Source organism: Pimephales promelas, chromosome 11 (genome assembly GCF_988280905.1).
Source record: "Pimephales promelas chromosome 11, fPimPro1.hap1.1, whole genome shotgun sequence".
NCBI classification, from domain to species: domain Eukaryota; kingdom Metazoa; phylum Chordata; class Actinopteri; order Cypriniformes; family Leuciscidae; genus Pimephales; species Pimephales promelas.
This window is the reverse complement of record NC_142779.1, coordinates 7716763-7730857: the sequence shown is the minus strand read 5'-3', so window position 1 is coordinate 7730857 and position 14095 is coordinate 7716763. Positions and strand designations below refer to the sequence as shown.

The 14095-nt window shown below is 37.0% G+C and overlaps 2 protein-coding genes across 4 annotated transcripts in view; one reads left to right on the top strand and one right to left on the bottom strand.

Moving 5' to 3' along the window:
* tet1 (tet methylcytosine dioxygenase 1) overlaps positions 1 to 6729 on the bottom strand; it is a 36564-nt gene extending 29835 nt beyond the window's left edge. Inside the window, exons 1-2 of one of the 2 annotated variants that reach the window (XM_039671606.2) lie at positions 6329 to 6729; positions 3255 to 4802 (exon numbers count right to left, since the gene is read on the bottom strand). In XM_039671606.2, coding sequence (XP_039527540.2) covers positions 3255 to 4631 — 1377 coding nt within the window. In that variant the 5' untranslated portion in view covers positions 4632 to 4802; positions 6329 to 6729. The remainder of the gene's footprint in view (positions 1 to 3254; positions 4803 to 6328) is intronic. The other variant, XM_089116857.1, reaches the window with a different exon arrangement.
* A 661-nt stretch (positions 6730 to 7390) lies between these two features.
* slc25a16 (solute carrier family 25 member 16) lies at positions 7391 to 13766 on the top strand. Of its 2 annotated transcripts, none has more exons than XM_039672502.2 (10): positions 7391 to 7529; positions 8667 to 8788; positions 10231 to 10323; positions 10438 to 10571; positions 11288 to 11351; positions 11429 to 11550; positions 11628 to 11694; positions 11786 to 11948; positions 12748 to 12816; positions 13460 to 13766. In XM_039672502.2, exons 2-10 carry the CDS (start codon positions 8713 to 8715, stop codon positions 13614 to 13616), a joined length of 945 nt encoding a protein of 314 aa, XP_039528436.1. In that variant the 5' UTR covers positions 7391 to 7529; positions 8667 to 8712; the 3' UTR covers positions 13617 to 13766. The 2 variants fall into 2 exon arrangements, with proteins under 2 accessions (XP_039528436.1, XP_039528437.1); XM_039672503.2 differs by lacking the exon at positions 7391 to 7529 and adding an exon at positions 7720 to 7854.
* The last annotated feature ends 329 nt before the right edge of the window (positions 13767 to 14095 follow it).

The window sequence follows — 14095 nt, the reverse complement described above, 5'->3', positions numbered from 1 at the left end:
AAATATCTGTTTTCCTCTTAATGTAATTTATTCCTGTGATGGCAAAGCTGAATTTTCAGCATCATTACTCCAGTCTTCAGTCACATGATCCTTCAGAAATCATTCAAATATGGTGCTCAACAAAGTTCTAAAGAACTTCTTATTTGTTTCATTATAAATGCCTTTACAGTCACTTTTGATCAATTTAATGCATCCTTGCTGATTAAAGTATTATTCAGAAAAATGTATTAACAACAAAAAAATTCACTGACCCCACTACTTATGATTGGTAATGTATATGTAACTAGAAAACTCATTGTTTATCTTACATCAAAAAGAGGGTGAATTATATCACTGAAGTGAATACCGGTATTTCATAAGCTTCAACATTTCCTCTTGCACTTATTATCACTTTACCTATCATGCGACACCCATGGGACAGATGGATACACAAACAACAACTGCTTATGTAGTTAATTACATAATTACAGATGGCCTTTCCCATCAACCATTTAAAGATAAAGACCCACAATCCCACGCGAAATAGATACTCAGTCCACAAACCACCCGCTTGCATTCAGACACTAATGACAAGCTAACTAAAAGTCTGACTACATAACTATGGCAGATGTGACCCTGGCTGAACGCTGGCCTAAATTTTAGGGAAATGACTGATATGTTTACAGACCTCAATCTGGTGTAATCCGTCATCATTCCTGTCCCTGACAGACGACTACTAACAGACAGACATTAGAGAACAGACCCAAACACTCACAACTGACAGCAACGATTAAGTGAAAACAATTGTGTGACTTATTAACAAGTTCAAACATTTCAGATGGAACAAAACTAGCAACTATATGCACACGAATGCTAAAATGTTGTGATTAGTTACACATCATTTCGCATTTGGCAGACACTGTTATCAAAATTGACTTATACTGCAACCGATCCCTGGGAACCGAACCCATGAATTTAGCGTTGTTAGCTCCATGCTCTAACTTGCAGGAAACGCTGACAAAAATTACAAAAACTTGGGAAGTTATATATTTTTACAGGTCCTTATTGGCAAATTTGACCAAGGGTCTTTATAAAGTTCGATAATTAGCGCTAAATGATACACAGCAAACCAATTCAATAGCCACTAGAAAGTTAATTTAATTGGGAAAACCTTTATGTTTTAGCCAAAGACTATAAAAAAGAAGTGATGCCGCCAATGCCCCAAGATTTAACTAACATCTTGCACTATTTATATTGTTCGGAGCCCGAGTCTGTAGTAGTGAGCGTGCCCGTACTCCTGCAGAATCAATCACAAGCACACGTCTAAATCTACTTTACTCGGAGAAGCTGTCAATCACAGATGTCAATCTTGATGTCACACCCATTTTAAAGCATCAAAGAACCAACTAAAACCAAACTTATTTAAAAAGTGAACACTTGAACTTACACCAGAGCGATAAAAACTGCCTAAAAAAAACATTGGAAGTGTAATTTGATTGTTTAGTTTGGCTCACATCTCATTTGTTTACATGGAGAGGGTGGGTTTTATGACCTATACTGCATCCAGCCACATGGGGGCGATCAAAATGCTTTGGCTTCACTTTTCAGGATGTGAGCAGCACTGTTGTTATGCATTAACATGTGTTGCTAGCATGAATTAGTATATTGCTAACATGTTTTAGCAAATTGCAAACAAGTTTTAACACATGCTGGCATGAATTAGCATGTTACCAGAATGTTTCTTATTGGCTTTGTCAAGCCAGCATAACTAAATGAACAGCTAGACTCAAAAAAGACAGGAATTCAGTCTTAATCAGCACAATGACACAGTGAAAACAATTATCATTGCCTAAATCAAAAATGCACAAGACATGCATCCAAACAGGCAAACTACTGAATTGTCTGTGGGACTTGTCAAACACACCAATAAGGGTAGGACATGCAGTAACATGGAGACTTAGCATATGTAGAGTGCCATTCATTCTCTCACACACAAATATGCACACACATAGACACTTAGGCCACGTGCAATGTTCACAGTGAATCATGTGATGATGAGTTTTGCCTAAAACAGTACTCATCTATTTCTTTCATATTTTCTCGAGTCACTGCAGTCAGAAGACAGTGATGATGATAAGTGTATGATCCAAATCTGTTACAAAGTCTTTATTTAAACCTCTCCAGCCTAATATTGTCATTAAAGACCCCATGAAATAAAAAATTCAGTTTTTTTGTTTTTTAGTATGAATATTCTAGCCTTAAAGGAGTTCCAAGATGTCCACGTCTTTCTTTCTTTCTTTAGTCGAAAAAGAAATTAAGGTTTTTGATGAAAACACTCGGAACCAAACGGTTCAAGGTCCAAATGAGAGTTTCAGTGCAGCTTCAAAGGGCTTTAAACGACACCAGACGATGAATAAGAGTCTTATCTAGCAAAATGATCGGACATTTCGAAAATAAATAAAAAAGTTGAAGTTTTATAAGCACAAATGCTTGCTTTGCCCTGTTCTGTGATGGGCGTTCATGACTCTCCTGTTCATCAAAATGAACAAATCTTTTTTCAAGTCATGACTCGAAGGGTCCTAGATAAGACCCTTATTCTTCATCTGGTGTTGTTTAAAGCCCTTTAAAGCAGCACTGAAACTCTCATTTGGACCTTGAACCATTTGGTTCCCAATGAAGTCCCTTACATGGAGAAAATCCTGGAATGTTTTCATCAAAAACCTTAATTTCTTTTCAACTGAAGAAAGAAAGACATGGACATCTTGGATGACATGGGGGTGAGTAAATTATCAGCAAATGTTTTTTTAGAAGTGAACTTTAATGACAAAACTTGCATATAGATACAAGATGTCAAAAACTTAGTTTCTCACTCCCAGCAATACAAGTGCTGAATCTGAAATCGCTCCCCATAGGGCTTTATTTGAGGGGACAGCCATTTGGAGTGGTGTCTAGTGGACGTTACCGAGTGCACTCTTTCTATTCCAAATTGCACCACAATAACGAGTGTACAGCAGATGTGCATGCTGAATTAATCCGAATTAATCCGCTCACTCGTTTTCATTCACTCCTTCAAGTGAACTGTCTTAGTAGACTAACGTAGGGAATAGTGATTGTGGCGATTTCAGATTCAGCCAAGGTCTTACTAGGCATGCTAGAAACTTCTAGGCAGGTGTGCTGAGGCAAGTTAGAGCTAAACTCTGCATGACAGTGGCCCTCCAGGACCGAGCCCTGGGCAAGAGAGACACATCAAAAAGTTGAAGAGTCAGGTGCCTTACCTCTCTCGTACAGATCACGAGGGGCTTTTTCCTCAGCTCAAAACACTTCCGGAGCTTACAGATCTGATGCCCCGTTTTTCTGTTCAGGCAATTCCTGCATTCCCCACAGTTCATCTTGCGCAGACAAGGCATGCAAACGCAGCAGCGGCTTCTCTTCTTCCTCTCCCTCCTCTCTTGAACTCGAAGTAAACGCCGCTGAATATCCTCAACTTGGAGAGGGTTTCCTACCGCCCTGTGCTCAAAAACCGACTCTGACTCGCTGTCAAACGAGGACTGGGTGCTTTCTGTGCTACTGGAGAGCAATGCCGTCACCTGAGGCCTATGGCCCATTTCACAAAGAGTGCTGTTGTAAATGGTTGTGCTCAGCGAGAGGAGAGAAAGCGCTCCCTCTTTCTTCATCGACATTTCTGCATCGTCAATTTCATCTTTGGTGTCTACATCTGCAGTGCTTTGCAGCTCACTTTTTTCCTTCTGGGGAGCATTTGCAATGTTTTCAAGTGCTTGTGATTCATTGGAGGATTGACTCACTTGGGAGGCCACAGTCTCACCTGCTTCTGTAGAGTTTTCTGGAGTGGTTTCAAAAGAGCTGTCGGAAAAGTCCATGTGTGGAACCTCCTCAACCTGACCTAAAACATGCTTATCTGACTGTGAAGGGGAGGGAGTCGTTGGGCCTGAGGTATTATTGTTGTAGGCAAAGTCCACGTTATTGACGGGGTCGTGCCTCAGAGGGTCATGCTGCTCAACAAATGCTGTGTTTGGCTGCTCATTAGAAGCAAGGCAGCTTTCATTTTGTACAGTTTCTGTGTTTGCTTTTATCTTCTCCTCCTCTGCCTTGTCAGTGTCGTGAACAACAGTCTCTATGTGCTCCTCCGCAGTTTCCTCCGAGCTTATATTAATGATCTGTCCCTCTCCAGTGGGAATAACAGCACCCTTTTGTTGTCCATCACCAGTAGGATCATGAACTTCTGACCCTTTAGTATCGGTATCCTGTTCCCTGATCTCCTGATCTCCCTTTCTTCTTGTAACCACCCTCCTGAAGGACTCAACTTCCTGTAGGACGCTCGAGACACTATTCCTTGGAGTCTTTCCTTTTCCATTAGGTTTTGACAACAAGCCATTTTGTCTCAAAGAACCACGAGTGTGCCTGGGTCCTTTACCACTATGAACATTCTTGACTGTCCTCTTGCTGGGCTTGCTGTCAACAGTCCTCTGGGCCCCTTTTAGTGCTTGTTTTTTGTCTATGGCCTTCTTGATGTTACCACTGGCTTTGAGCGAGTTGACCGTTTGCCTCCTGGTCGTGGAAGCTTTCACCTTTCTAACATTTCGCTTTTTGGATGCACAAGATGACTTCTTGGGTGCTTTGGGAATATGAGGCATAGCTGAAGTACGTGAGGGTGAGGGAGGAGGAGTTCAGGATAGCCGGCATGGAAAAGAGTATGAAGATGACTCTGGACAACAGTACTTTTTAGATATTTTAGGTTATGTTCCTAGTTTCAAATAAGATCACACAGACATTTTTCCACTGTTGGCATATGGATGTATGGCTACCTGTGGAAAGGACAATTCATAATTGAATTATGTAGCATTTAGCTTCTGATTACATAAAATCATGAGATCAAATGTGGCTTTTAGTGCATATTTAGGGGCTTTGAAGCCAAATGTACAGTCTTTCTCTTCTGGAAAATTGAAAAAAAAAATAATATTGATGGGTGTGTTGGAATCAGCTACCTAGTTCAGTAATTAGGGCACTGATGATCAGAGAACATTTATCTTTAACAAAGTTGTTCCCTTAACAGACATTGCATCACATTTTTGAAGTGAGAAATATAAATTGCACGAACCAACTCAGTTATTCGACATAAACGTTTGACAGCAGTAAACATACATAATTTAGCAAACATTTATAATATTTTAAGGCTGAAATGTGGTGACATTTTACAACGAGAGTATGTTAGCATGTCGCTGGAAACGGAGTCATCAGTCTCAATATCAAGTGACACATTCTTCACTATGCAGATTTTTGTCCAATCAAATGCTCTCTAGAATGAGAATGCTCTTCCCCCTTAAAGCACCTGCACAGACTAGCAAGTAAGAAATCACTAATTATGGCTGTGTGATGTAAAATACAGAAAGACCTATGCCTAATTGAAAAAGGATGATTTCATCAATTTGTTTCACGTAAATACACAATGTGCTGGTCAAGTCATTAAAATAGGTTCTTTAACTTCAAGATAATCAAGTGTATCATTGAAAGATACAGTAAATCTAACAGATATCATTATGTCTGAAGTATGATATATTTTGATGACTGTGTGTGCAGTTGCAAAGTATATGCTATTTTACTTTGCTATATTATATACTGTAGCTCACAAAGACCGTATCGATTGAATTGCTAATAAGATTAATTCTGATGCTTAGCGAAAAGTCCCATAATATTACATGGTTATTAAACAGGACCATAGTGTCACAACAGCTTTTTGACATGGAATGTTTCTTTTGACATATTCCATTATAGTAACTTAAATAGTTTCGATTAGTACCATAATATGGTAATCATTAAGTACCACGGTACTTTTTTTAATCTAATTTAAATGTCCATTGTTTTCAACTCTTTGTTTTCATGTGTCAACTCGAAATCTCCCTCAAGGGAATCAAGTTTCAATACCTGCCATGAGTTAAATGGGAGCATAAATTAGGCAAGTGTGGTGTTTATATCCACAAAGTAGATCTAAAGAAAGACACAAGTTTACACACTGGCTGTGTTTAAAACCTAGTGAACTCCCTACCTACACTTCATTTTTGTGCGTCAGTCACAGACGAGTCACGCGCCTACGATTCCCCAAAATGCTGTCTAAGTAGGGAACTAACTAGGTTTTGAGATAGCCGTTGTGGCTGACTAATCGCTTTTAACGTTCTCACACGCTTATCTCTAACAACAGTTTGTTTCGTTATCTATAAACTGCCCAACAAACTTTAAATCTGATAGGAATCAAATAATAAAACAAGGGGGCTTTAATCCGTAGGCTGCTGCATTGTTATTAACACTTTGAAGGGAGTTGAAATACTTTACATACCGGAGAGACAGATGCACTGTCTGAAGGGCTAACGTTAATAATATTCCCCGCCTGTACGACACGACCGATCCTTCCGCATTTCTCTTCGATGGATCTTCCCTAGGCACAAGTGAATAACGTCTTCACAATATAACTGTGAACTGTGACACTGACATGCTGCCACAGAGACTAAAGCACCCGATAAAAGGCAAATCCCTCTTATGCCAATCCATTCACGGCACGGCAGCCCTCAGCCAGACTCGACCTGCACTCCAGTCAACTTCAGGATATTTAATGGACGTCGGCGTGAGGTGGCGGGAAAACCCGGACTGGATTTCTGTTCTCAATATAGACAATCTGTGCAGCAGTCAAATCTATACATAGACATACGGTATATATGTATTTATAATAAAAAATAAAAATAAACTCTCTGCGCTTTAAGCTAACTGCTAAATGCGTGTACCACGTTTCGAGATGACGTCAGTTTCACTATGACATCGTCACTTCTTGACGCAACAACAATCAAACGATCTGTGACTCATGAGCTACATTTATATGTAACTTTATTATCATAATTGTATTACTATTGTTCTTGTTGTTGTTGTTGTTGTTTAATTATATTATTATTACACAATTTCCACATGATTCATGACAATTTCCACATACATGATTCATTCCACATTCATGATTATTAATATATTTTTAAATAATATTCTCATTAAGGCACAACATTGTCTAGTGCATTTATATACAGACAAAAATATTTATGTAAATCCATAATAATAATGATAGTAGTCGTAGTTAGTTGTTTTTTTAATAAGTAGTTTATTTTATAAGTAAGTTTATTATATTATTCCATTACACAATGTTCATTTTCAGACAAAAATTAATTTACATAGAAAAGTTAATTCCTTTTTATTTAACAATGAAAAACTCACAATACGCAGTATTGCCAAAAAAAAAAAAACTAAAAAAAACAAATAGATACAATATTGTATCATAATAAATCTGTTAAATGAATGTAATGAAGAATCATTTGCAATGTAAACACAAAATAAATAGAATAGTGCGTTGGTGCTGTGCGTTGACACCATAGGTTGACAAGCAGTTACGTGTTAATTCTGCGACAGGAAATGAATCAGTGAAGGACATGAAATGGACGAAACTGCAGAGAAAAACGTGGAAAAGAAAATGTATAATCGTGACTTGATTTATGTTTTATGTAAGTACATAGTCTATATTCGTAGAATAGACGCATGGATCTAACGTTGAGCGAATAGTTTTGTTGTCGTAAGAGTGTTCACCCTGTGTTTGTAACTAACAGGAAGAGCTGTCAGCTTCAGTTTCACACAGCTCCATATACAGTTGTGCAACCGATGACCTTGATTTTAGGTCGGATTTCGTTTTTCTGTGTACAAGTATTCAGGTCATAGCTGCTGAAGACGTTTTTATTTGTGAATCGGTGCAAAACATCGTTGTAAATTACGTGGGAAGTGAAATCTGTGTAATATTATAGCTGGCTCGTGGAATAAGCAACAGTAACCAAGGTAACAATATGCTAAAACATCGTTATTGTGTATTTTAATATATTTCGAGTTGCTTCCCGTTACGCAATATTATAATATGTAGCCAAAGTTATCAAAACAAGCTAGCCAGAGAACGAGGCACTAAAAGAAGGTAGCTAAAAGGACCATGCAATCGTCATCGGAATTTGTACAGTCATTTACCATGGTATTTTTTTTCTTTTCATTTTTATTATATATATATTTTTGTTGACATACATGTATTATTCACATTCAGTACCATGTCCAGGTTTAACAGATAGCCAGCATTAGGCTTTAGTTCAATTGGGATATTTAAGGAGCTTAATAAACGTACCTTAGATCAAAACATTACTGGTGTGAATCTTGAGACAAAACAATAGCAGTGACATATATTTTAGATGGGTCAGTGCAAATTGCTTTCAGTTAAGAGCCAGAATAAATGGTTTGTTTTGATTGTCTTTATATATAAGTATTTATATAATAGCCAATAACAATACATTTTCATTTTAAAATGCTCGAACGGTTCTTATTAAGCCAGAATAAAATTCTTTGTATGGTTTGCTTCTCAGCCCAACCTGTAACTCATTCACTTATCCTGATGGCACCTGTACTTGATTTGGTTTGTCTTTCTAGTTTAGATTTAGAGAACTGAATCTGTTAACATTTCACTGAACCAGGTACTCATAAAGTAATACATTTACAACCCTGTCCAACTGTTTATGACTGATAAGACTTTCCTGTGCGCTTAGTCCAGCCTGTGGCACAGATCAGCTGAGACATAATATCAATGCACATGTTTGTTTACCTCATTCCAGAGTGTGCTGAAGACATGAACATACTGCAGACCTGATAGCAGCCATCATGACGACAGAGGCTGTGATCACAGCTCCTGTGCAGAAAGACTACCACTACTGGTTGCGCTCTTTCACAGCTGGAGGTGACGTTTCAATCACAAAATATTGATGTACTAAAGAATGCACAATCAGCTTCTCTTGCATATCTTGAGCTATGGGAGTATGCATGCATAATAGTATTGGAGTTCAGTTACTTGTATAGGCCATAAATGTGTGTTTTTCCACCCTTATTTTATTTTAAATAAATTGTGTAATTGCTTTTGCATTAATTTCTCAAGTCTTTTAAAACCCTTTAACGTGACAAATTTTCTTGAAGCATCCCCTTAGATTTTAAGTTAATAAAATGTTTATGATTGTTTGGTCCTAGGCACTTAAGTGTGTTTAACTATGTATGAACATTTAAATTGATTATTGACTTATATTTTGAAAACACCTGCTTGTAATTTCAGCTGTAATTCATTTCTGTAATTTCATCTATAATTGCACTGTTAACCCTTCACCAGACCAACAAACTTGTCCCTAACTTTACGCAATAGCAGCAAAAGTGTTTTGCAATACAATATGATAGTACCTATCATGTACCTATCAAGCAAAGTGTTTTGCAATACAACATGAACACAATAAGTACATTGTGCCTAACTATATTTTCAATATGAGTACATGCATACATAAAGATCCCTAATTTAAAGGGGCAGCTACAACACCGTTATCAAACAAAAACTGAAAACTTTTTATGCGTTTTTTTGTTCATTTACACAACAATGGCGTTTTGGGGACCTGAAAATGCAAACTTTTGAAAATGGGGTTCAAAGTGCAAGTCTTTAAAAAAAGGTACTTGTGTTTCATTTACAAAAACGCAACTTGGAAGTTAATGGCGCATGGGTTCCCTCGATCGAAAAGCTATGCATTTTCCCCATAGACTTTTGGAAAATCGCAAAAAATAAGATCTGCGTTCAACAAAGAGTTTTGACATTTACACGTTTAGTCTATCAAGATCTTTTCAAGTTATTTCAAAATGTATACATTTTGAAGCCTATATAAAGTTTTAAAAAACACAAGCAGGTTATAATTGGTGTGTTTTATGTCATAGATCACAACGTGAAAATATTTAGAGGCTTTGTTAACCACAGACCTTATTTGAAGCGATTTCGCAAAAACGATTAAAAAAAAAACTCATAAACTTTAGAGCGAGGGAACCGGGAGTGCTAAAATGCTAACTCACTTCCACGTTTTGGCCTACAAAGTGACGTGATAACTTCGGCACTCTATTATGCGTTCAGCCTATAGGCGTGTAGTGTTTCTTTACAAAGTGACATCGCCAACTACTGGCCTGTTAGCATAATACAGCATTTGTAATAATTTTCACATATCCAAGTGAATGGGAATCATTTTGATAAGATTGTCGTCTGTATGCAAAAAACACAAAAACCTTTCAGTTTTTACCATTGTAGTGTAAACGTACCCTCAATTGTGAACGATTGTTTATTTATGGATTAAACTAACTGATATTTTTGTGTTCACAAAGGTGTTGCAGGGTGCTGTGCCAAGTCCACCATAGCGCCTCTCGACAGAGTGAAAATATTACTGCAAGCTCAAAATCCGCATTACAAACACCTTGGTAAATTAATCCCAAAATATTATTGATGAATAGATATTATTGAAACTTGGAATACAAATGCATTAGAATACCATTGGTTGAACAATGTAATGTTATCTTGTGTGTTTTTTCCAGGAGTGTTTGCCACACTTAAGGCTGTGCCAAAAAAAGAGGGTTTTCTTGGACTTTACAAAGGAAATGGAGCTATGATGATCAGGATTTTCCCATATGGAGCCATCCAGTTTATGGCTTTTGATCACTACAAAAAGGTTTCTTTTGTCTCATAGTCATCATTTAGTAATGCCAACCAGTTTTGGGGAATAACAAACTAAACATAGCGACATTTACTAACTCAACAGTATTTTTAGTAGGGTGACCGTTTTTCAGTTGTTCAAAATATTGTAGTTTTTCCAGTACTCATTTTGCGAGTTGTCACATTGTATAACACAAAACTAGTGTAAAAATAGTAAATAATCAAACACAATCTCCTAAACTGTCCTCTCAAGTGAAGCACTAGTCTGCTTTATTTAGTAGATTCAGTTGATTCAGATGATTCATTTAAACGAACCATTTAAAAAAAAAAAAAGCATTCACTGATTTGATTTAGAAGTTGAGGTAGTTTGTGTGGGATGTTTTGTTTTGGTATCAAATTTTTTTTTATTGGTTGTATCCATTGCAAATGTATCTGTACATTTCTTTTATTTTTTTTCACTGTAAACGCATCTATACAAATGGTTAGCATGGATCAGTTGCATCATCTGATGGTTATATAGTTTAAATTAAAACCTTGAAAAGCTTCATTGTAGTTAACTACATTTTGTCAGTAGTTATCTTTTTTATTATTCATATTGTAAGTAGCTTGTAGCTTGGAAAACTGCAGTTTCAAATGAGCTTACATTGATGTTAACAGAACAATGATTTGTACTAATGCTGAATGCACGCTCTGTTTAATGCTTTTAAAAAGCTGTTTCGGATGTACTTTCAGTTCCTTAACACACAACTTGGAATATCTGGGCACATTCATCGGCTTATGGCGGGATCTTTGGCAGGTTTGTGATTCTTTTTCTTTTCTTGTTACTCCATGATGAGTGCTCTTGTCTTTATCTCCATTGTATTCCTTCTGCAGGGATGACCGCAGTTATTTGCACTTATCCGCTCGATGTCATCCGAGCACGCTTAGCATTTCAAGTCACAGGAGAGCATCGCTACACTGGCATACGAAACGCCTTTCAGACTATTTACCTTAAGGTGTGAAGGGTGGAAAGGGGTTTAAATGAGAACCCATCTGTGCTTCCCTTTTGTGTGACAGTGTTTTATCTTTAAAGGAGGGAGGAATCTCTGGTTTCTACTGGGGTCTGACCCCCACAATCATTGGCATGGCTCCATATGCAGGTTATTGTCTTGATTCATTTACGTGGAATGCACAGTACAATAGGCAAAATTGAGCCCACTTCCTCATGTCACGGTTTTCTTTATATTCCAGGATTTTCCTTTTTTACTTTCGGTACATTGAAGACTCTGGGACTGACTCACTTCCCAGAGCTCTTAGGCAAGCCAACTCTTGACAACCCTGATGTTCTAGTGCTGAAGACTCACGTCAATCTCTTGTGTGGTGGAGTCGCTGGAGCAATTGCTCAAACTATATCGTATGTTCATTCTTTTAAATCCCTGGATTTTTAGTTATTATTTCAAGTTGTCCACTTTTGAAAAAAACTTGCTGATAATTTACTCACCCCCATGTCATCCAAGATGTCCATGTCTTTCTTTCTTCAGTCGAAAAGAAATTAAGGTTTTTGATGAAAGCATTCCAGGATTTTCTCCATATAATGGACTTCAATGGGAACCAAACGGTTCAAGGTCCAAATGAGAGTTTCAGTGCAAACTGTTCAAAGGGCTTTAAAGGATTCAAGGTGATTAATAAGGGTCACCGTCTTATCAAGCAAAACGATCGCTCATTTAATAAATAAATAAAAAAGTTTAAGTTTTATAAGCACAAATGGTCACCTTTTCCTGTTCTGTGATGAGCGTTCGTGACTCTCCTGTTCAAACGCGTTTATCAAAATGAACCAATCTTTTTTTGAGTCATGACTCGAAGGGTCCTTGATAAGACCCTTATTCATTGTCTTGAATCGTTTAAAGCCCTTTGAACAGTTTGCATTTTGCACTGAAAGTGTCTTTTGGACCTTGAACCGTTTGGTTCCCAGTAAAGTGCATTATATGGAGAAAAAGCCTGGAATGTTTTCATTAAAAACCTTAATTTTTTTTTCGACTGAAGAAAGAAAGACATGGACATCTTGGATGACATTGGGGTGAGTAAATTATTAACAAAAGTTTTTTTAAATGTGAACTCCTTTAAGTTAAAGACCAACAAAATTGTGCAACATATACACATTTGTGTTACTGTACATTTTGTGTTGAACATTCTGGCTTAATATTTATGTGCAGATATCCACTAGATGTTGCCCGGAGGAGAATGCAGTTGGGTACATCACTGCCTGATTTTGATAAATGTCGGTAAGTATTTTAGGTTTTTGTTGCCTTAATGACTTGCAGTGAGGTATTAATTTATTAATAGAGATGCATCAATAGTCAAATTTTTCTCATATTTACTTTTTTATAATTTGATAATTTACCTGCGATAAAAATTCTGTACTTCTATACAAAAGTCTATAATTAAAATCCTAAAAGTGAATTTAGACATCACAACATTGTGGAGTACAGTGTGTGCATGTGTATATATATATATACATATAATAATAATAAAAATAATAATTTAAATTAAATTTTCTATTTTTTAATTTATTTTAAAATGTAATTTAGTCCTGTGATCACAAAGCTAAATTTTTAGCAGCCACTACTCTATACTTCAGTGTCTATACACACACAACAAACACACGCGTATTCACAAACACACACACAATATATTTATAAATACATATATATATATATATATATATATATATATGTGTGTGTGTGTGTATATATATATATATACATATAAATGATATATTTGTATATATATATTATTTTTTTTGTGTGTGTGTCACTAATACATAATGTTTTACGGTGTAGCATTAGATCTCCACAGTTTGGACTCAGTTCTCACCAGCATATATCTGTCATCACTAATATGTTTTTGCTTAATTCTTTTGAGCAGCAGTCTCACACAAACTCTGAAGTACGTGTACACCCAGTATGGCATTAAGAGAGGACTGTACCGTGGCCTGTCCCTCAACTACATCCGCTGTATACCGTCACAAGCCGTTGCCTTCACCACTTATGAGTTCATGAAGCAAGTTTTTCATCTAAACTAGAAAAAGCAGTGACTTGAAGACTTGAACCCCTAAAGAAACACGTTGAAACGACCCCTGGCAACATGACAGCACCCTTGCCTGCCATTCCAGTCAACAGTCAAGTGAAACTCCAGTTCTTACAAAACACCCACACAAACGGCAAACCTGTGGCTTCGCACACCCCAGCAACAGTCACTATGGATACAGAGACAAAAGCTTGCTTTTCCATTTTGTGTGGATCAGGAACATGTCCCCTAACAACCGACACTGGAAATACCATAGACTTCCGTCTGAAACTTGCCTGTATGAAGCCATCCTATCTCATATTGAACAATATGACTTAGCTTATCACTCATATACATTAGGCAAAACACAAATTCACAGAAGATTTGACCTATTGAATGGACAGTTTCAATAGGCATATCACAGTGCTTTTAACTATGACTGATGATGACATAATTTTTTTATGTCAGAAACCTAAATATGAAAGTTGATTTTTC

Coding starts and splice junctions, on each gene's coding strand:
- slc25a16 (XM_039672502.2), top strand. CDS start 8,713: ATGACGACAGAGGCTGTGATCACAGCTCCTGTGCAGAAAGACTACCAC. Junction 11,352..11,428: donor TATGGCGGGATCTTTGGCAG/GTTTGTGATTCT, acceptor TTCCTTCTGCAG/GGATGACCGCAGTTATTTGC. Junction 11,695..11,785: donor TGGCATGGCTCCATATGCAG/GTTATTGTCTTG, acceptor TTTATATTCCAG/GATTTTCCTTTTTTACTTTC.